General features: G+C 66.2%; 1 protein-coding gene across 7 annotated transcripts; it reads right to left on the bottom strand.

The window, feature by feature from the left end:
- Positions 1-922: 922 nt before the first annotated feature.
- On the bottom strand, positions 923-21540 carry CEP131 (centrosomal protein 131). 7 transcript variants are annotated; one of them, XM_042915227.1, is made up of 27 exons: positions 21365-21540; positions 21018-21223; positions 19001-19202; positions 18279-18388; positions 17696-17810; positions 17358-17497; positions 13110-13223; positions 12111-12266; positions 10722-10839; positions 10293-10409; positions 9880-10045; positions 9307-9401; positions 8668-8850; positions 8237-8413; positions 8043-8162; positions 7742-7867; positions 7247-7363; positions 6347-6449; positions 5417-5618; positions 5123-5230; positions 4924-5041; positions 4445-4519; positions 3426-3568; positions 3170-3347; positions 2938-3090; positions 1268-1328; positions 923-1190 (listed from the first exon to the last, which is right to left on the bottom strand). In XM_042915227.1, the coding sequence occupies exons 3-27, from the start codon at positions 19184-19186 to the stop codon at positions 1078-1080; spliced, it is 3294 nt and encodes a 1097-aa protein (XP_042771161.1). In that variant the 5' UTR covers positions 19187-19202; positions 21018-21223; positions 21365-21540; the 3' UTR covers positions 923-1077. The 7 variants fall into 7 exon arrangements, with proteins under 7 accessions (XP_042771161.1, XP_042771163.1, XP_042771160.1 ...); XM_042915229.1 differs by lacking the exon at positions 21018-21223 and having other exon boundaries at positions 17358-17485; XM_042915226.1 differs by lacking the exon at positions 21018-21223.

Here is a 21540-nt window from a genome sequence, read left to right on the forward strand (position 1 = left end):
GGGCCTGCAGCCCCTCCGCCCCTCAAGCCCCAGACAGGGCGCCCCAGTCACACACGCCAGACGGCCACTTCTTCCCATCCAGCATCTCACAGGACGAGACGGCCCCACGAGGAGGGGACGTGGACGGCCCCGAGCAGACGCCCCCGCCCCGGGCAGGGGTCGGGCCAGAGTGGGCCTGTGAGTCTCCGTGCTGCGTCCCGCTCTGGCACCAAAGAGGAGAAAGACTCTCCTGTGCAGATGAGGGAACCGAGGCTGGACACACCCCAAGGAAGGGAACGGCAGCGACAGGGGACGGTCCAGCAAGTGAGCGCCCTGCGAGCTGCCTCAGCCCTCCCCCGGGGCGGCCCTGCCACAACCCACGTGCAGGAGGTCACCCTGTGCGAGCTGGAGGGACTTCCTGGCCAGCACACGCTCCCCAGTGCGCCTGGCAGAGGGAGGGGAGGCGCGTCCTGGAGAAGGAGCACCCTGTCCGTGGGCCTCTCACCACCCCCACCCTGACTTCGGGGCGGCCTCACCCTCCTCTTGGGCACAGCCTGCCCAGTGCCCACCTCTCAAGGGCTCCAGGCTGCACACTTCCAGGGGGCGTCCCCAAGCGGGTGGGAGGAATGAGAGGGTCTCTGCCACAGGGGGAGCACAACCGCAGCTGGGGCATCCGAAGAGGGCGGGGGAAGAGCCTCCAAGCTCCTTCGGAGGGCAGGGCCGGCCAGCTAGGGAGCTAGGGAGCCCGGGAGAGCCCAGGCTGGAACAGACAGACATTCCCTGTGCTCGGGGGCTGGGACTCAACCCCAGAAGCCGGGGGGGGGGGGGGGGGGGGGGGGGGGGGGCAGGCCTGGAGCACAGGCACTAGGACTGAGAGCAGAGCTGGGGACCCTGCCCAGGAGAGAGAGATCAGGCAGAATCACACCAGTACTAAAAACACCTCTTTACTGTTAAAATGCAGCCCCGGCTCTAGCCTCAGGATGACCTGAGCTCGGGGCGGAGGGAGGGAAGGGGGAGGGAAGGCCAGGGCCTGGGCGGAGGGAGGGAAGGGGGAGGGAAGGCCAGGGCCTGACGGGGGCCACGCCCCGCCGGGCGCCCTCAGCCCTGCTGTCCAAGCCGGTCGGGGCTGCTCTCGGTCACTTGGCGCTCGGGAACGGCCGCCTGCGCTGCTCCAACAGCTCCTCCAGCTGGTCGGCCCGCTTCACGGCGGCCTGCAACACGCGGGCCACCTGCGGTCAGGCCCCAGCCGCCCCCGCCCCTGCCCCCCGCCCCGGCCTCGGGGACCCACCTCGTGCTGCTTCCGGAGGCCGCGCACCGCCTCCTCCTTCTTTGCCAGGGCCACCTTCACCCTGCGGGGCGAACACGGACTCGGGCAGCTGAGGGTGGCAGGGCGGAGCCTCCGTCCCCCGAAGAGCAGGAGGGGCAGTTCTGCTGCCCACCCCACCCCAGCCCTGCCGCCCGAGGGCACCGGGCCGCCTGGAGGGGTTGACGCCTGGCGCTGTGACCCCCACGGCTGGCCCCGGGCCGCTGCCCGCAGAACAGGCCTCGGCGGGCCAGAGCCCAGAGCGGGAACCCTGGCACCAGGACCGCTCCCTGCGGCCCTGAGGACAAAAGGCCCCGCCCCCAGCCCCGCCTCTCTGGAAGGACTGAGGGGCCTGCGGGGCCGGGGGCGCTGCCCGCTGCTACCCCCGCCCCCACCTTGGGACTCCTCCCACACGTGAGCTGCTGCTGCTTCACCCAGGCCTCTCTGGAGGCCGCGCTCCTGGGGCAGGAGGGGAGACCCTAGTCCCGCTGGGACGGCCGGGCCCTGGGGCCGCGCCTCACAGGGAGACCACAGCAGCTGCTGACGGGCCCCATTCTGCCTCAGCCGCAAGGAGGCTCCCCTTTCTCAGGCCGAGCGTCCTGTCATTTGCAGCTGCGGGACCCTGCCCCCCTCTCCCCTCCCCCGAGCCCCCCTGCTCCGGCCCGTGTCCCCCCCTTCCCCCTCCTCCGTGCTCCCCAGGGACCCCGGCTCCAGCCCACGGCCCACCTCTCCCCCCGCCAAGGATCCCGGCTCCAGCCTGTGTCCCCCCCTTCCCTTTCCCCGTGCCCCCTAGGGACCCCGGCTCCAGCCCACGGCCCACCTCTCCCCTCTCTGCTCCCCAAGGATCCTGGCTCCAGACTGTGTCCCCCCCTTCCCCCTCCCCCGTGCCCTTCAGGGACCCCACCCCCTCCCCCCCGGCTCCAGCCCACGGCCCACCTCTCCCCCCTCTGCTCCCCAAGGATCCCGGCTCCAGCCTGTGTCCACCCATTTCCCCTCCCCCGTGCCCCCCAGGGACCCCGACTCCAGCCCGTGTCTCCCCCTTCCCCCTCCCCCGTGCTCCCCAGGGACCCCGGCTCCAGCCCGTGTCCCCCCCTTCCCCCTCCTCCGTGCTCCCCAGGGACCCCGGCTCCAGCCCACGGCCCACCTCTCCCCCCCCACCAAGGATCCCGGCTCCAGCCTGTGTCCCCCCCTTCCCTCTCCCCGTGCCCCCTAGGGACCCCGGCTCCAGCCCACGGCCCACCTCTCCCCCCTCTGCTCCCCAAGGATCCTGGCTCCAGACTGTGTCTCCCCCTTCCCCCTCCCCCGTGCTCCCCAGGGACCCCGGCTCCAGCCCGTGTCCCCCCCTTCCCCCTCCTCCGTGCTCCCAGGGACCCCGGCTCCAGCCCACGGCCCACCTCTCCCCCCCCACCAAGGATCCCGGCTCCAGCCTGTGTCCCCCCCTTCCCTCTCCCCGTGCCCCCTAGGGACCCCGGCTCCAGCCCACGGCCCACCTCTCCCCCCTCTGCTCCCCAAGGATCCTGGCTCCAGACTGTGTCTCCCCCTTCCCCCTCCCCCGTGCTCCCCAGGGACCCCGGCTCCAGCCCGTGTCCCCCCCTTCCCCCTCCTCCGTGCTCCCCAGGGACCCCGGCTCCAGCCCACGCCCACCTCCCGTGCACCTCCTCCAGCTCCGCCTGCTTCTCCCGGGTCAGCTGCTCCAGCTGGGCCCTGGCCTGCCGGGTCTCCTCCTCGGAGGCTGCCAGGCGGTCGGCGAACTCCTGGCGGAGCACCTCGGCCAGGCCGCTCCGCTCGCCGACCAGCTGCTCGTTCACCTGGGCCGGCACGGGGCGGGTGTGAGCGGGGACCCGGATGCACCGGGGCCGCCCGCCCGCCCCTGCCCGCGCCGCTCACCGCCGCCGCGTCGGCCAGCTCCCTCTCCTTCTGCCGCACCAGGCCCTGCAGACGCAGGTTCTCCCCCTCGGCCTCCCCGAGGCGCCCCTTCAGCTCCGCACACCGTTCCTGCAGCTTCCGCTCGGACTGCTCCAGCTCCGAGAGCTCCGTCTCGTACTTGTCCCGGATGCGCCTGACGCTGGGGGGGCCGGCAGGGCAGGGTCAGGGGGCTCCGGGGCCGCGGGGCCGCGCCGGGGCCGCCGGGAGAAGGCCTCACCGGCTCTCGGCGGCCCGCTCGCTCTCCTCCCTGGCGCGCGTCATGTCTGCCTCCAGCCGGCGGATGACCAGCTCGATCTCCTCGTCCCGGCCTCTCCGGATTTCTTCCCTCAGCTCCCGTTCCCGGGTCAGCAGCCACGCCTCCTGGGGGGGGCGCACGGGGCTTGGTGGGGCTGGCCACGTCCCCCCAGGTCCAGCCCCCGGTACCCGGCAGTTCACACGGTGGATCTTCGGACCCAGGGCGACCCAGGACGGGACAGAGCAGGGGCACACGTGGACACATTAGCGGTGCAGCCGCAGTCTGCTGCCAGACCCGCCAGGGTCAAAGGAGGGACCAGATCCTGGTTCTGAGAACAGGAAGGGACACCTCCAGGCCTGGCGAGCGAAGGCCCAGACGGGGCAGGCCTTTGGAAGGCAATTTGGAAACTCAGGTCAGGTTTCACGCCACACGCCCTCTGACCCAGCTGCCCACATCTGCAAACACGCCCCACAAATACAGTGGCCGCTGTGCACAGCTACGGGGCACGCAGGGAGGCTGCCTGGCCACTGCTGAGGCCTTGTCACTAGGCCAATGGGCCATCGCCTCATGTGTGGCCCTGTGCACCTGTCCACCACAGCCTCCTTCCGGGACGGGTGAGCCCGGTGGCACAGTCCGTGCCTGTGGAAGGCACTGGAAGATAAGGGGGGAGACCGCCTCCTAAGTGTTCCCCTTTTGCTCGCTGGCTGAGTATTAGTTAACCCTGAGAGCAGCCAGCTGGAGGGCAGGGGCGAGGAACAGCCTCCCCTGACGTCAGCCGGGTCTGCCCCCCCACCCCCCACCTCTCCCGCCTCCTGGCGGCACTCAGGTGCTGCACACACACACTAGCACAATGCCACCGACCCCTGAGCTGCCCGACTGTGACACCGTGACACCGGGAACCCTGCCCTCGGCGAGGCCACGGAAGCGCGGAACCCCATGCCGCCTGCTCTGATGTCCGGGGTGCGGGGCAGGAAGAAACACCGCGGCTTCCGGCTCCCCACCTCCTTCTTGGCACAGCTGGCCTCCCACATCTGTCGCTCCACCTCCAGCTGGTCCTTCAGGGCCTTCATCTCCATCTGGGGGGGTGGGCGACACCGTGAGAGCAGACATTGAAGCCCCGCCCCCCAGGGCCAGCTGGGCTGAGGGTGTGCAGGGGAGCAGGGGAGACGGTCTGCGGGATCTGCCCAGCTCTCCAAGTGGCCGCCATTCCGGCAGGTGGGGTCAGGCACGGATCGTGACCCTGACACGGTGCCCCCACGGCCCTGCAGCGGCTGACGGGGTGGGGATGCGGGGACGCCGGAGCGCGGGGGCGGGGGGCTGCGGAACGCAGGGAAGAGGGGAGGGACGAGGGGGCGACGGGGGGGGGGGGGGGGGGGCGTGGACGGGTGCACGGGGACGCAGGAGACGCAGGGGGACGGGGGAGGGGGAGCGCCAGGGCAAAGGTGCGAGGCGGGGCGCAGTCGGTCGCGGGCTTGCCCACCTGGTGCCGGCGCTCCTGTTCCTCTCTCCCCTTCTCAAACTCGGCCCTGAGGGCCCGGCCCTCGGCAGCGCTGCTCTCCTCCAGCTGCTGCCTCAGCTCCTCCAGCTCTGCCCGCTGCCTGGGGGGAGGGGGAGGTGAGAGGTCAGCTGGGTGGGGGAGTGGTGGCGGCCGTCGGGGCCCGGGCCCCTCCCGGTGGCACCTGGCTGCCTGCTGGCCCAGCCGCTCCTTTTCCTCGGCCACCTCGCCGTAGAGCCGCCGTCGCTGCTGCTGCAGGGCCCGCTGCTCCTGCTCCACGTGCTGCTCGAAGCTGAGGGAGGAGAGAGCCTCAGCCGGGGGCGACCGCCACGACGGCCGGCCTGCCCCCCCCCCCCCGGGACACCGCCGTCTTCAAGGGGTTTGCGGGGAGGCCACGCCCCCGGCGCCAGCCTCCGCGTCCCCCGCCCTCCCCGGCTCCGCTCGGCATCCTCCCGTCCCGTCCCCGGGGCCCACGCACCGCTGCTGGGCGCGCTCCCGCTCCTGCTGGCCCAGCGCCTCCTTCTCGCGCTCCAGGTGCTCCCGCAGCTCCTCCACCTGGCGGCCGTAGCGCTGCGCTGCGCGCGCGTCCGCCTGCAGCAGCTCCGCCTCGTGCAGGCCCTTGAGCTTCTTCAGCTCCTGCTTATGCTTGGCGATCAGCTTCTGGATCTCCGGCTCCAGGCCTGGAGGGAGGGCGCCGCTGTGCAGGGGCCGCAGAGGAGCCCTGACCTCTGCCCACTCGGCTGCCTACAGCCCTGACCCTTGCCCCCAGTGCTGTAGAGGACCCCCCATTCTCGCCCACCGTGACACCAGAACTGCAATCCAGCCAGGAGATTTCCCCCCCCAGGGGATCCCCTTCCCCCCCCCCCACCCCAGGCTCCAGTGGAGGCGAGGCTGAGTCCACCTGGGCCCACGACCATCCGTCTCCCTCCGGGCGGCCCTGCAGCCTCCGTGGAGCTCTGGCCCAAGGGGTCTCCCCTTGGAGGCGACTGTCACTGGGGAAGAGAGTGTCCTAGAGCAGGAGGGCCGGGCGCAGGCCAGGCGTGGTGGGTGCAGCCCTCAGACCTACTCTCTAACCAGGTGGCAGGGAACCCCGTGTGTCCCCCATGCTCCCACCTGGCTGGCACCCCCGGAAGGTAAAAGAGTTCAGGCGGCAGAGGGAAGGCAACGCCCTTCCTCTTGGACCCACCCTTCATCCCAGGTCCTTGGCCTGTGTGGCCAGCCCCCTCCCTGCCTCCTCCGGGCCTGAAGCTGGCTGGACGGCAGCACCTGAGGCCCCGTAGCTGCCCTGGAAGGTCGTCTCTACTGCGGGCATAACCGAAACTGCTGTTCCTGCTCAAAGGCCCCCATGCCTCCCCCTGGGCCACGTGGCCTGTCAGCATCTGACCAGCGAGGTGTGGCCGGTCCCCACCTCGGACTGTAATTTCCTTGATTTTTCGGGTTTTCTCATTGATCCACTTCTCTCTGCGGACTTTCTCAGTGGCACTCATTAGTTCTTTGAGTTTCTTAATCTCCTGCCAGCAAGGAGACAGGAAGTCGACAGAGACCCCGGCCCCTCAGCCACCCCCCACCCCCGCCCCGGGGGCCCTGCACTCGCCAGTGGTCCTATTCTGCCCTCCCTGGAGGTGGAGGCAGGATCCAGTCTGGAGGCTTGAGATGGGGGAAAGTAATCGGCCTGCAGAGGCCCTACTGGGGTACCCCGAGTCCCCACTTCTGTGTGACGGAAGGCCCCCCAACCCTGGCTGTCCCCTGCGGTCGCTGTGGGGGAGGGGGCTTAACAATGCTGATACTCCCCCCTCCCCCAGAGCCAGCTCTCGGCCTGGGGGCCATCGCCGCCCACACCGTGGGAAGTGAAGCTGGGCAGGGGAGAAGGCTGGTGCTGCCAGTAAAGCCCGATGAGGCAGGGCCCGGGCCTCGGCGGCAAAGCCAGGAAAGCTAGGGGAGGTCCCTCTGCCCAGGGGCCCAGAGCTGGGGCAGTTCAGGCTCCCACTCAGCCAGCACTGAGGGCAGGTGGTGGCTCCTCCCAGCCCCGCCTCCTTGTATGTGACACGGGAGGGGTAACCGGCTCCGCCCCAGGGTCTAGCACCCAGCGCAGCTCCAGCCCAGAGAGGGACGAGCCTGGGCTGGGGCGGCACCTCGTCCCGGGTGTGGGGCACGGGCCCGAGCCTCCACGGTGGGCCCAGTGATCTTGCTCTCAAACCCCCCATGACTCCCCTGCTCTGAGGCTGTTCCCCCCCCTCCCCACCGCCCACAGGGCCCGAGAGCTGCAGAGCTGCCGCTCCAGCCGCGGCCGCCCACCCGAGGGGCTCACCAGCTCATGCTGTTCCTGCACCTGGGCCTCCCTGTCCCTGCGCCTCTGGTCCCCCTGCTTCAGCTCCGCCACCACGGCCTCGCACCTCTCTGCCAGGGCCTTCTTGTCTTCAATCAGCTGTGGCGGGTCAAGGGCCGGGGCTCAGGTGGCTGCCCTGAGACGGGGGCCTGCCCCTGTGACCACTGACCTCCCTCCCCTCCCCTCCCGGGCTCCCCTGGGGCCGAGACTGCAGGAGCCAGCGCTTGTGGACAAGGGGCGTGGCCGGGGGACGTGGCCTCCGGGAGAGTACCCAGTGACGCCCTGGGCTGGCCCGTCAAGCAGCTCCCACACGGAAGATGCTGCGGTTTCTACACAAGGGAGCAGCAGGCCTGCCAGGAAGCCCCGTGGGTCTAGAAGTGTCCGTGCGGCCCAAGCCAGTCTGGAACCCAACGACCCCCTGGGCCCAGCGGGTCCCGGCCCCTCTTCCCCGGTGCCCGACTGCCTAGGCGGTGGCACCTGGTCAATGAAGGACAGATGCCGCTGGATGGTGGCCTCGTAGTGGTCCCTCTGCTGCCGCAGCTGCCGGCCCAGCTCCTTCTCAGTCTCCTTGACCCGCCGGATGGTGAGGTCCCGCTGCTGCACCTGGGGGGGTGGGGGGAGGAGAGGTGGGACACTGGGGACCAGGGGCAAAGCAGTAATGGCCCCGCAGCGTGTGTGAGGATTTGCCAGGGTGGTGACGGATGATGGCCCAGGACGGGGACAGGGATGGGGACAGGGACGGGGACGGGGACGGGACGGGGAACCGGCGGGACGTTACCAGGGCTTTCTGCAGCAGCCCCACTGCCTGCTTCTTCTCTTCCACCTCCAGCTTCAGCCGCATCACAGACGAGCTCACCGTGGACGTGGGCTCCAGGTGCCCCTCGTCCGGCACCAGCCCCTGGGAAGGCGGCGTGAGTCAGGTGATGGCCAGGCGGGCGATGACCTGGCGCCCTCCCCGGGGACCCTCCGCACCTGAGGGGCTGAGGCCGGCCGGTCCTGGCCCGACTTCTCCATCTCGTGCAGAAAGCTCATGATACTCTGCAGCTTGGCCTCCGAGAGCAGAGTCCCGTCTTCGGGGGGACTGGCACACGTGCCGAGCCTCCCAAACCTCTCCAGGTTGTCTGCTGTCAGGGAGCTGGCATCGTCCTCCTACAGGGGAGGGGGCACGGCATCAGGGGCTGAGGGGCGGCCGAGGACGCTGGGCTGGCCCTCCGGGAGCTCCTCAGGGACCCCCGGGTGGGAGGCAGGGGTGGAGCGAGTGCAGGGACGGCTGGGGAAGGCGGCCGGACCTGGTCTGGAAGGAAGGGCCTCTCAGCCTGCCCGGATGCTTGCGGGGCATCGCCCAGGGGCGTGCTGGCGGAGAGGCGGCACCCGTTCCCCACTCCTGGGCAGCCCGCGGTCACCTCGTCGGTCCAGGAGTATTTGTCCTTGTGATAGGCCCTGGGGTTGGGCAGCGGCTCGGGCTCCTCCTCCAGCAGCCTTAGCGTGGCCAGCAGCTCGTCCAGGGTCGCCCTGGACTGGGCCTTGCCCTTGGCGGGACCCACCACCTCCACATCCTCACTGGCCACGTCCTGGGAGCCGGCATCCTGCAGCGGACAGGCAGGAGGGACAACCGCTGAGGCCATTAGAGGCCAAGACCCCCAGAGAACTGTGCAGGCGGGGAGAGGGAGGCCTCCTCTGCATCGGCCCACGGCCACTCAGCCACATGGATCAGGCGCACCCCGACCCACCTCCAGGAAAATGAGAAGGGTGGCTGGGCCTCCTCGCCCCTCGGCCCGGCGGCTTCGGCCCACACCCAACCTCTGAGCTTCCTGCGCTCTTCTGTGGGCACGGACTTCGGGCCCCACCCCAGGGCGTCTGTGAGAGCCCAGCCGGATTCGAGGGCCATCGTGAGACCCCCCCCCCCCCCCCGCCCCGCCTTAGGGCAACAAGACCCATTCCGGGCAGCCTTTCCCAGTCTGAGTGACCCCACAGCCACGCAGGGGCGGGCTCGGGCCACCCAGGCTGAGGGGGAGGGTGGACAGAAAGGGCTGTATGGACACCTGAGGCTTGTTCTCTGGAAACTGCCGGGGCTCTGGGGAGGAGTTGGAGGCCGGATGGCAGGGGTCCTCTGCGCCTGCGGAACGGAAGCCAGCTCCTGCACGACAGAGCAGAGCGTTGGTCACGGGGGCATCGCCCCACCGGGGGGGCAGCAAATCTGGAGGGCCCCTTGAGAAGAGACCACAGGCACGGGAGGGAGAGCACGTGGCAGCGGGGACCACGGCAGACTGCATGCGGAGCAGAGGGAACATTCCGGAACCCTGACCTTCTGGGGTGAAAGGTCAGGGAAACTGGTGCAACCACCCCAGACACCCTCGGCCTGACTGGTCGTTAGGGTCATCGTGTCCAGCTTCAGAGCAAGAGGGGCGGCAGTGGAGAAGCGGGAGGGGGCTGCACAGCCGAGGCCCCTCCTCCAGGGCGGAAGCAGGCGGGGCCAAGGGACGGCAGCAGAGGCCACGCCTCCTTCCTGGCCGCTGCCCTCCCAGAGGGAGGGGGTGGGGCACGGGGCAGGGCCATGACCTTGAGAGTGCCTAGAGCTGGGAGGCAGAGGTGGGACAGGCCTCTGTTGGGCTCACCCGCACTGGTGTTATTGGCCTTGTGGGTCCGGTGGGCCCGAGCGGTGCTGCCCGGCCTCAGGGCGGACTCTTGAGCCGGCTGGGGCTTCTCGGTCTCTCGCGCTTCCTTCTGCAGCCCAGGCTCAGGGTCGCCTGACTTCTGGGCTCGCTTCTGCTGCTGGAGCTCCTGCCGTGAGGGGCCCCTCTGAGCAGCCTCACCCAGCACAAGCCGGCTGCCCTGCCCTTCCCGTCCCCCCTCCCCCCACCAAGCTGCCCCGAGGCCCAGCGTCCAGGGGCTGGGGGCAGGAGGGCTCAAGGAAGGCAGCAGGCAGAGGTCCCCCAGGAGCACAGTCTCACTCTCAGGCACAGGGGGTGTACCCAGCAGTTGTCTGCTGACTCCGCCCTGGGCTTCCTGCTCAGGGCACCCCAGGCACCTGAACGGCCAGTCGCCTGGCCTGGCGCGCCTTCTCCTCCCGGACCTTCCTCCTGGCCGCCTCCTTCTGTTGCTGCAGGTCCGGCACGTTCCTGTTTCCCAGCTGCTGCCGCTGTTCCTGTGGAACCACGGCTGGTTTGATGGTGAAGGTGGGGTTGCTCGTCCAGACCTGGGTTTCCACGGGACCCGCCCCCCAGCCTGCCTCCCTGCGGGTGGCCAGCGGCTCTTTCAAGTGGGGAGACAGCTCTGCATCTCGGAGCAGGGGCCCTGACTCAGGGCAGGGAGGAAGGGAGCCCCCACATGGGGTGTGGGCCCATGGGGCAATTCCACGTTTCAATCCCGCTGGTCCCAGAAACCCCACTGTATGCAGCCGGGACCCCTGGGATTCCCGCCTGCCTCCTCGGGGCACAGCTCACACACCCCCGCTGACCTCTCGCTTCGGCGCGAGCAGGTGCTCCCGGCGGGCGGCTCTGGCCTGGCGCCTCTGCACCTGCTGGCGGTACCAGCGCTGGATGGTGACAGCAGCCCGGTTCACCTGGTGGATAAACCTGCGGGGGCAGGAGGGCGCAGGACTGAGGCAGGGCCCCAGGCAGCCGCCGACCCGAGTGAGTGACGGCCTCTCCCCCCTGGGCCCCCCGAGGGAGTGTGCAGCCGCACTCCCCAGGGGAGGTGAAAACGCCCATTCGCAGGCTCTGTGTGCAGTCACCAGAAATAACCCAAAGGCCCAGCGCCGTGCCCGGCACACCCGGCTGTGGGTCTGTGGGTGGGCGCTGCGGTCCTGACGGTGGACGCTATTCACCGACAAAAAGCAACAAACCAGAGACCTGGCCGGGCATGACAGGCCACAGGCTGAGTGCTCGGGCCATAGACTATTCTAGAAAAGGCAAAGCCCTAAGGGAACAGATGGGTGTGGCCAGGGTGGGGTCTGGAGCTGGATAAAAGCCCTCGGGGGGTTCTGGGGGTGACGGACGTCCTGTGTCTTGGTGGCTGTACCTGCAGACCACAGAGCTGCATACACGCGCCCGAACTCAGCCAGCAATACATCTAAAACGGGTGCATTTTATCATACATCAATCACTTTGACTCAGTAAAGCTGAGTAAACTCTAAAAAGCCTTAACCCCGGCTCTAAGGACCACCTGCCGATTTACTCAGCAAAAGCCCTAACCGAGCATCCAGGACATGGATGGTCGCCGGCTTCGGGACAGGCGCACAGAGGGGCCTGTACGCTGATGCACAGCCAGGCGGGAAGCACCTGGCTGCCGGCTCCTCCCACGCGCCCACCCCCAGGGCCCCGTCCCCAGGCTCCCACGGGACAGCAGCGGTGGCCACCCACCAGGTGTTGGCTCCCACACTCTGACCAGCACAAGGTTCCTGACCGGCAGCGACACCCTGGACCAGGGGCCCCGGCGGAAGGTCCCCGGCTGCAGCCCACCCTCATCGCCCCCCTGGAGCGAGATTCAGGGGACGGGGCCATAAGGCTGTTTGGGGTGTTTTTAGTTTTATGTCTTCCTTCCACGTAATGCTTTTTTAACTAACAGTTTCAGTGACGTACAATTTAGATACCATAAAATCTATCCATTTTAAGTATACAGTTCAACGATTTTTCATAAATTTACAGGGTCGTACGACTGGCAGTGTGACCCAGATTCAGAGCATTTCTGTCACCCCCGGAAGGACCCCCTTCTGCAGCCACGGGCCCCAGGCAGCTGTGGCTCTATTTCCACCTTCTCCAGATTTGCCTCTTCCTGACATTTTCTTAAGTGGAAATTTCTATCAGGGGAGCTTCAGGCTCCCTCCCGGCCCCCAGCCCACGGTCACCTCTCGGCCTCCTCCTCTGTCACCTCCTTCCGTCTGAGCAGGCCCGGGGTGGCCCCGGCGTTGTTCTGGGCCACGTGGTTGCTGCTGGAAAAGTTCTTGTGTGGCTTCCCAGAGCCGCCGCTCTCCCCCTCACCGGTGGCCGCCTTGAGGATATTGCTAACAGGAAGAGAAGGGGCTCGCTGCGCCGGCCCAGGCCCACTCACGGCCCCGGTGGGCAGCTCTGCCTTCGAGAAGCGGGGCTGCCTCAGCCCCATCCCAGGGCCTTGGGCCTGGAAGAACACACCCACAGAACATCGGGGGTAGGCATGGCCCCCGGTTCCCACACGCTAGTCGATCCCCAGGACCACCTGCCCCCCACACAGGGCCCACGTCGTGGGTTACTGGGCTCTTTCCGTTACAAAAAGCAAAGAGGTCTGGGGCATCTGGGTAGCTCAGGCAGTTAAGCATCCCACTCTCAACTTGGGCTCAGGTCACGATCTCATGGTTCATGAGGTTGAGCCTCGTGTCGGGCTCTGTTGATAGTGTGGAGTCTGCTTGGGATCCTCTCTCTCTCTCTCTCTCTCTCTGTCTGCTCCTTCCCCCAACCCTGTGCATATGTGCACATGCCCACAAGCACATGCCCACATGTGTCGCTCGCTCTCAAAATAAATAAACAAAAAAAAAAATAATTAAAAAATGAAAAAGCCTCAAAGTCACAAGATCCCAGAGGCAGACAGTGACCCACGACAGCCGACAGGCAATCCCTGACTCCGGGTGTGCCGGGCAGGGGGGTGGGGGTGACAGGTCCGGGCTGCTCTGGCCTCAGCCAGGGGGCCGGAGACTCGGGGAGAGGCTACGGCTTCCTCGGCAGGGACCCCTCACCGGGGGTGATCGCCCACCCAGGTCTGGTGTCTCTCTGCCCCGGTGCCCCCCCGCTGGCGAGGGCCGCAGCTCCGGGGGCGCCGGGGGTCCCGCCGTGCGTCAGCTCCCGGACCTGCCCCAGGCCAGAGCCCGCCTTACTTGAGGGAGGGAGCCGTGTGGTTGGAGCTCTTGGGCGGCGGCGCCTTCTCCGAGGGGGTGTAGCGGTTGTGCAGCATGGTGGTGACGCGGTTGCCCACGGCACCCTTGTTGCTCCTGCCGGAAGACACAGGGGTGGCGTCAGGCTCCGGGAGGCGGCACAGCCCGAGTCGTCTCACCGCGGCACCGTCCAGTCGTCCCTGGGGCCCCACCGCGGCCACCACACCGACAGTAGGGGGCCTTCTCGGGACCCGGGACAGCTCCACCCAGGGACTCCCACGGAGCAGGACCCGAGGTGTCTGCTGACAGCAGAGACGTGCTGCAGGGAGAAGGTCAGGCCATCCGTCAACAGAGAATGGGCGTCTCTGTGCCAGGGAAACACGAGGGGAGGCAGACACCGCTCTCTCCCTGCCCCTCTCTCACCCACCGGAAGGAACACACGCGGTATAAACACACAGGGACCAAGGGAATGCAGGAGGAGGCTGCCGTGAGGACACGACTGCAAAGTTTTAGCAGGATGAGAAGGGCCAGTGGTAACTGACACATGGAGGGACAGGGGAGAGGCCCCGAAGCGGCTGGTCTGCCCCCCTGGAGCCCCAGGCATGAGCCGGAAGTGGGGGCGCCTGGCTCTTCCAAAGGAACGCTGCACCCCAGATCCCTCCTGCACCCTCGCACCCAGGCACCAAGCCCACCCTGCGCTCCAGACCACAGGCTGGCCTTGCAGGAGAAGCAAGGTCTGTGCACTGAGCAGGACACCGCCGTGCCCTCTCCCGCTGGGCCCACAGCAGTGGCGGGCAGGTACCTAACCCCGAGGCGGGAGACCAGAGAACCGCCCCCCCGCTCCCCGCATCCAGAGAGGCTGAGCCGCCCAGACACTGATATGTGCGGACCCCCAGGACACCAGCCGGGTTCCTGCCCGGGCACCCCCAAGTGAGCCACCAGGCAACTTTTAGGGCCCCCCTCTTAGATGCTGCCAGAGCCAGTATTCCAGACGTTTGAGGAACAACCCGCACGCTAGAGGCCAACAAACAGGATGTGGTGGAGACGACACTAAGCAGAGGGAGGGTGTCCCAAAGAATCCATGCTGATGGCCGGGCCGCATGGACAAGCGTTACCAGCCCGTTCTCGGCAGGAAAAGCTCGGACTTGCAACGTTTGTCACCTTCAACATTCCCAGCACGGTGACCTCAGACGTCCCTGCGCACAGAGGCGGGACGAACAGCCAGCCAGCGCCCCCGCCCGCCGCAGCTGGTGCAGGTTGCCAGCCACTGTTCCCCGCTGTCGTCAGAGACGCGAGAAGGAAAACCACGCGCCCCGAGCCGGAAGGCAGGCAGACGCCCTCGGGAGCAGGAGGCGCTCGTGGAACGGAGGGCTGCGCGGGGACGGAGCGGAAGGCAGAGGAGACAGGAGCGGTGCCCGTAGTCAGATCCGCTCAGCAACCCCAATCCCGGGAATAGCGGCGCAAAGAAAGGGAACAACTGCGCACAGTCTTGAAACTTCTCCCTGCCCAGCACCCTGGCTCCGGAGTCTGGCGGAGGATGTGCTCACAGAAGACAGAGGAAGCGGAGGTCGCACGGGGGGCAGACAGCTGGGACCTCGGGAGAAGCCAGGCTCCTGGGACAGGAGGGGCCCCTGCTGGGCTCCCGGTGCAGAGGCCAGTTTCAGCCTTCTCTTGTCAAGTCTGGGACAGGCGGCCGAGACACAGACAAGCAGCTAGGGAAAAAGGAGCGATCGTTTCTAGCTCTGGGAAAGACAGGTGCACTGCGCTGCTCTAAGAGGCTCCCGGCTCACCCGTCAAACCCTCCTGACCCTGTGGGGCAGACACAATGGAGGCCCCTTAGTATAAATGAGCATCCTGGGGCCCAGGGAGGTTAAGTAGCGCTCCCAAGTCCCACAACAACAACAACAAAAAAAAAAGTTGTGAACTCAGAACTCGGACCGGGAAGAGCCCCTGCGCGATAGCGTGGCCCCGTGGCCCAGGTCTGACGGACTCAGCTCTGCCAGTGTGGAGGGACAGGGGAAGACTCACAAGGCGGCCACAGGGGAGCAAAGGCCCGCCTGCCACGTGGATTGCATGCGTCCAAGGCCGAAAACAGTCAACAACGAACACCACGAGCACGCTTTCATAACTGTTTTCTAGAAAATACTAGAAGAAACTGCTTGAAAGTAGCTGCTTCCAGAAGCGCCTGGGAGGTTCAGGCGGTCAAGCGTCCGACTCTTGATTTCGGCTCAGGTCACGATCCCAAGGTCGTGGGATCGGCCCCCAAGGCATGGAGACTGCTTGGGATTCTCTCTCTCTGCCCCTCCCTGCACGTGTGCTCACTCTCTCTCAAAGCAAATGAACATTTTTTTAAAAAAAAAAAAGAAAGAGGGGCGCCTGGGTGGCTCAGTCGGTTGGGCGTCCGACTTCGGCTCAGGTCACAATCTCGCGGTCCATGAGTTCGAGCCCCGCGTCGGGCTCTGGGCTGATGGCTCGGAGCCTGGAGCCTGCTTCGGATTCTGGGTCTCCCTCTCTCTCTGCCCCTCCCCCATTCATGCTCTGTCTCTCTCTGTCTCAAAAATAAATAAAACGTTAAAAAAAAAATTAAATAAATAAATAAATAAATAAATAAATAAATAAATAAAAAGAAAGAAAGAAAGAAAGAGGGGCGCCTGGGTGGCTCAGTCAGTTAAGCAACTGACTTCGACTCAGGTCATGATCTCACGGTTCGTGAGTTCAAGCCCCGCATCAGGCTCTGTGCTGACAGCTCAGAGCCTGGAACCTGCTTCGGATTCTGTGTCTCCCTCTCTGTTCCTCCCCTGCTCATTCTCTGTCTCTCTGTGTCTCTCAAAAATAAATAAACGTTAAAAAAAAAAAAAAAAAAAAAAAGGAAAGAAAGAAAGCTGGTTCCGGGAAGCAGGACTCAGTTCTGGGGGAAGGGATAGTGGGTTTGTTGTTTTTATTTTAAGTGTGTGGTGCTGCTCTGCTTTAAAAGCATTTTTTTTCATCTTTATTTATTTTTGAGAGAGAGAGAGCAAGCAGGGAGGATCAGAGAGAGAAGGAGACACAGAATCCAAAGCGGGCTCCAGGCTCTGAGCTGTCAGCACAGAGGCCGACGCGGGGCTCGAACCCACGAACCATGAGATCATGACCTGAGCCGAAGTCGGCCACTTACCCGACTGAGCCCTCCAGGCACTCCCACTGCTCCGCTATTTAGCTGTGTGCATGCATCACTGACAGAAATTAAAATCTAAAAAGTTTTTTTTAGAGAGAGGGAGCGCGCATGCGTGTGAGCAGGGGAGGGGCAGAGGGAGAGGCAGAGGGAGAGAGAGACAACTTCAAGCAGGCTCCATCCCACGACCATGAGATCGTGATCTGAGCACAAATCGAGAATCGACTGATTCCACCCAGGTGCCTCCAAAATTAATGTTAATTTAAATTCTTGCACCAAAAGGAAGAATCTTCCCGTGCTGACTCTGGTAGAGGATCCAAGACTCTTCCTCTGATGCATGGCTCTGGGCGTTAAGAAGTTCTTTCTTGCACTGAGGCACATGTATGTCCTTGTCCCTCTGCCCACCGGGCCCCCTGAGGCCAAGAGCGAGGGGGACCGGCTCTGCAGCCGAGGGCGGCTGTGCCGACCCTGAATTCCTCGGCGGCTTCTCCAGGCCCCCTGCCCACCCTGACAACCACAGGCCACCAGCCCCACCACCAAGGCCAGCTTGCCTAGCCCTCTGCAGACCCCAGCGTCGTGGCCATCCCTCTGCACGTGCTTGCTTCTGTCCTGCCGTGGGCGGTGCGGCCTGCACACCAGCCAGCTCTCGGCACCCAGTGAGCAGGGCCCGCCTAAGGCCACCTGCTCCACCCCTCCCGGAGGCCCAAGAACCTCCCCAGGGCCTTACTCCGACCTCTTCGAGAGCTAAGCCGGGCGTCTCGGGTCCTGGGGAGACAGGCCGCTCCACAGAGGAGAGGGCGGATGGAGGCCTGCAGGAGCCCTGGGCGAGCAACCCTGGGCCAGCAGAGCCCCCGGGTGCACGGTGCCACCCCATGGCCTCCCTCCCCGGGCCCCTCCCTGCAGCCTCCTTCCCCAGGTGCAAGGTGCCACCCCGTGGCCTCCCCCCACCCCCCCCTCCGGGCCCCTGGGTGGAGAAAACCAGTCACTTGTGCCCTCAGTCATTCATTCCAAAGCACAGGGCACCTGCCACGAATAAGACAGTCAGTCCCCAGGCGCTTCAGAGGTTGGGGTCCCTGTGCGGCACCCGCCTCAGGTCCCACCTGTTGTTGGCAGTGAAGTTGGGGGCCAGGGGAACGGTGCACTCTCTCCTCCGTGGGCCCACCGGCGCGCTGAGGGTGCCAGGACTCCCGGAGTCGGGTGGCGGGTCGAAGGCCCTGGGGTGGTCATCCTGTCGAGGACACTGACGCCACCTCAGACCGTGATGTGCTGCACAGGCCGCGGACCCCAGGCCCCAGGCAGGTCCCCCACTGCCTCGCACACGGATGGGGAGCTAACACGGACCCCCTCCCTGCGGCCGGCCCCTCCCACAGGTGCGGCCACAGCAAAGAACCGGGTGTCACTCTTGAAGGGACACTTAGACTCAGCCCCTGGCCCTTACCAGGACATTCCACGTGGCTCCCCTCTCGCTGGGGGCCTTGCTTAGACCGGTCAGCCTCTTTTTCCCACCAGGGCTGCCCTCAAAGAGTGTCAGGAAGTGGGGGTCCTCGGCTGGCCTGTGTCGGAGACAGGATGCCAAGCAGGGACAGTCACTCCGTCTGGGCGGGTCGGCTCCAGGAGCACAGATGGGCACGTCTTCCGAGGGGCCGGGAGGGGCCGGGTCACCGGAAGGGAATTCTGTTCCCAAGCCAACAGCTTAACTGTCGATTCTTCGCCATAATCTGACAACCGTGCCTGAGAGAGATGCTCACACCCTAGGCCGCGGCCACCCCGACACCCACGGGAAGAGTGCAGCAGGGACAAAGGGAAAGAAGCAGGTATGGGGGGCGCTGGCCTGGGGTCCACATCTCTACTCGCAGACATGACGGGTCAAGACTCGGCCCGCCCGCCCAGCACAGCATTGGCCTGGGTGCAGGTCACGTCAAGCCCCGCTGCCCAGCCTGTGGCCAAGCTGTGGGCTGGAAGAAGGGCTGACGGAGGCAGGAAAGGAGTGTGCTGGGGGTCACCTGAGGGGGAGGGGTCACCTGAGGGGGCCGGTCCACGCCTGGCCGGCTGGTGGCTGGTGGACGTGCGTGGCGCTGTTAGATCTGCGAAGGTTGTTGATGGTTGGGGAACCTCCGGGCCCTGTGGCCTCCTGTAGAAAGGAAGAAACAGCCGTCCCCTGGGTTTCAGACACTCACCAGTTCACCCCGAGCCACACCAGGCCTGGAAGAACAGATTCAGGGCGAGCGGGTGGACGCGGCAAGAAGGGTCTCCCGGCTCTCGTGGACGAGAGCAGTGCAGGGTCCCGGGCATGGCCGCGGGAAGCCTCTAGAAGCCCCGTCTTCCTGGATGAAGTGGGCACCCTTCACCCCTGGCTGGTGAGGGTCCGGGAGGAAGTGCGTGAGGCTTGGCCTGGGGGCTTCGGCAGAGGCTGCCCGGCCTCGTCCTCCGGCCTCGTCCTCCCCACCACCCGCTACCCAGGGAACGTGGTGGGCTCGCTTCCGCCGCAGCGCCTGCCGCCCGCCTGCCCACCGGGCTTTCCTCAAGGCCACCGGGGGCTTATCTCCTCCCCCCACCCCAGGTCACCCTGCTTCTTGAGGACCCAAATCCTAAAGCTGGTGGAGCGAGAGGGGCCGAGAGGCTGGTGACTTCGGTTCTGCCTCAGACCGGCGACCGACCCTGGCCTTGACCTCTTGGGGAGATCGCTCCGATCTGGGAGCTGGAGCCCCCGCCGGCCCTGGACACCTCCGGCCCCAGCACTCACCAGTGCCTTCCTCCTTGGCTCACTGCCCGAGACCGCGGAGAAGGAGCGGGCGATAGGCTTGGCGGCGGAGGCGCTGTTGGGGCGCCAGGACACAGGCGGAGGGAGGCCCGTCAGGCTCAGGTTCACACCTTCTGGGCTGCCCTCGGGGGGGCCGGAGGGAGCGCTGGCGGCCCGGGAGCCCTTCATGGAGGCTGCAAGGGCCCTGAGCAGGCAAGAAGAGGTGCAGGGGGATGCCTTCTGAGGAACCAGGCCTCCCGGCACACCACCACACCACCGCCACCCTCCTCACTGGGCGGTGGGGCTCCTTTGTCGGGAAAAGAAGCCACGTGGCAGAGCAGGGCTCCGGGCCACAGGGACACCTCTCCGTAGGGACCCTGCCTGGGGGTGGCCTGAGGCAGCATTTACCCCATGCCCCACCCCAAGACAGCTACTCCACCTGTCTGAGCCTCACCTCCTTCATCTGTAAAATGGGTATTGAGAAAGTGCCTCTTCCTGGGGTCGTCCTGAGGTGTGGACAAGGCGGCTACGTAAACACTCAACACTTTCAAACCAGGACTTGGTCTCATTGACGCTGCCCAACCCAGGGGCCACAGCTTGTCTGGCCACGGAACCCCTTCCGTTTCCTCGGAACCTCCAGAAACCCATGAGCTTCTGCGATGTGGCATCTGCCCTCTCGTGTCCAGGTCCCCCCCCCCCCCACCTCTCCTGGCACCAGGCACCCTTCACAGCCTTCCTTGTTGCCCCCCCCACTCCCACTTCTGAAGTCGGAGGGCCCCTGGGGCTCAACCCCGGCCTCTCCTCCACCCACCCTCTCCCCTGGGGGACCTCGTCTGGCCTCCCGGCTTCAATCAGTGACTGCCAGCTCCTGCCCCCTCGGTTCCCTAACTCCTGGCTCATGACCAGCCGTGCATTTGGCGCTTCAGCCCCAGAGAGACCAAAACAGAACCCTGACTCCCACCTCTGGCTGCCCCCTCCCCAGGGGTCATGCTTTGTAACTGGCTCAGGCCAAGGACCTCGACCTCATCCTGACATCTTCCCCTTCAGCGCCACACCTGCTCCCTCAGCAACCCAGCCAGCTGTGCCCTCTCCCCACACATCCCTCCCCTCCACAACCCGGATTGAGCCCCCTCTCCCTGAACCCGGACAAGCGTACCGCGCCTTCCCGGCCCCTCCCCGCACGGCGGCCGGGGCTGATGTTTCCCCACCAGGTCTCAGATCACACTGTGTCCCTGCTGAAAACCTTCTGAGGGTCCGCTTGGCACAGAGAATAAAGTCTAAATGCCCAACACCCCTCAGATCTGACCCTGCTCTCTCTGTGACCTCCTCACTGCCACCCCTCGCTCTGCTTCAGCCAAACCAGCCTTCCTGCAGCTGCTCAAACTGGGCCAGCCTGTTTCCATCCTGCTGGTCCCTCTGCCGGGAGCCTCTTCCCCTGGGATGTCACGAGGCACCCCCTTTATTCAGAGGGCCACCGGGCCATCACTTTGCTCCCTCGCCCTGCTTTATTTTCCTTCACCCTGCCTCATGGGCGGTCTGCAACGTCCGACCCCCTCACAAGAACATTAGCTCCGTGAGGACAGGGACCACGCGGCCCTGGCATGTGGCAAGCTCTCAAGCAACAGGAGTGGACGAGTGCACGAGCCGGTACCACAGGAAGAGGCAGCCCTCCCTGCCACCGAGGACTCTGGTGGGCCGACGGGCACACGCCATTACCACCCAAGGTCAGTGCCGCGGCCTCCTTCAGCCCCCCAGCCCCCTCACACACATGTGGGGCGCCCCGTGGCCAGGTGCCCCTGCCTCTCCGGCCTGGAGCACAGAGCTGTCCTGCCATTCACCAGGCCGGTGTCCTCAGGTATGCATTTCCGGTCGTGTGGGTGAAATTTAACACCCTCCTCTCCCCAGGGCACTGGCCACACCCAGCTGGACCCAGGCTGGCCAGCTTTCCCAGCCACGGGAGCGGCAGCACGCGGGATGGTAAACACAGCCTCTCCGTGGAAACCTCCAGGCCAGACCTCACCTTGCAGACAAAGATGTCTCTCCCAGCAGCCCACGGTGGGTGTCCAGGGCCTCTGCCCAGACTCCTCAAGATGGGCTGACCCAGGACCCCTGGCAGCTTCTCCACCGGGCAGCTCCCAGTCTCCCAAGGATCTGGCTCAAGGTGGTGGGACCTGAGACCTTTGATTGGACTCCGCTCACCGGTGCAGGCCCCCCACCCCGACACACCTGCACGGGGTAGGGGACAAGGGGGAAAGACTTCACCTGCGCGGGCCCCGGACTCCCTCATCCGCGCGAGCCCCTCTCATCTGCGCGGCAGCCCTCACCTACAGGGGCTGGGGCCCGTCACCTGCGCGGGGACCCCCTCACCTGCGCGAGCCGGGCCTGGGGCGCGGAGCCTGCGAGGCCGGCCCGCGGGGGATGTGCGAGGCCCTCCGGCGTGGGACGCCCGGGGCCCCGGCTTCAGGCTGACGACCTCGCACCCTGGCCCTGGCTCCGAGGCCCAGGTGACAATGAAGCGACCGGGCCGTAGTGTGAGCGGCGGC

This window comes from Panthera leo, chromosome E1 (assembly GCF_018350215.1).
Source record: "Panthera leo isolate Ple1 chromosome E1, P.leo_Ple1_pat1.1, whole genome shotgun sequence".
NCBI classification, from domain to species: domain Eukaryota; kingdom Metazoa; phylum Chordata; class Mammalia; order Carnivora; family Felidae; genus Panthera; species Panthera leo.

What these genes read in the sequence shown, in the direction of transcription:
- CEP131 (XM_042915226.1), bottom strand. Translation starts at nt 19,186, where the DNA reads ATGAAGGGCTCCCGGGCCGCCAGCGCTCCCTCCGGCCCCCCCGAGGGC. An exon ending in TTCCAGAGAACAAGCCTCAG is followed by an intron (nt 8,851 to 9,306) that starts GTGTCCATACAG and finishes TGTCCGCTGCAG; the next exon opens with GATGCCGGCTCCCAGGACGT. An exon ending in CAAGGAAATTACAGTCCGAG is followed by an intron (nt 5,619 to 6,346) that starts GTGGGGACCGGC and finishes CCCTCCCTCCAG; the next exon opens with GCCTGGAGCCGGAGATCCAG.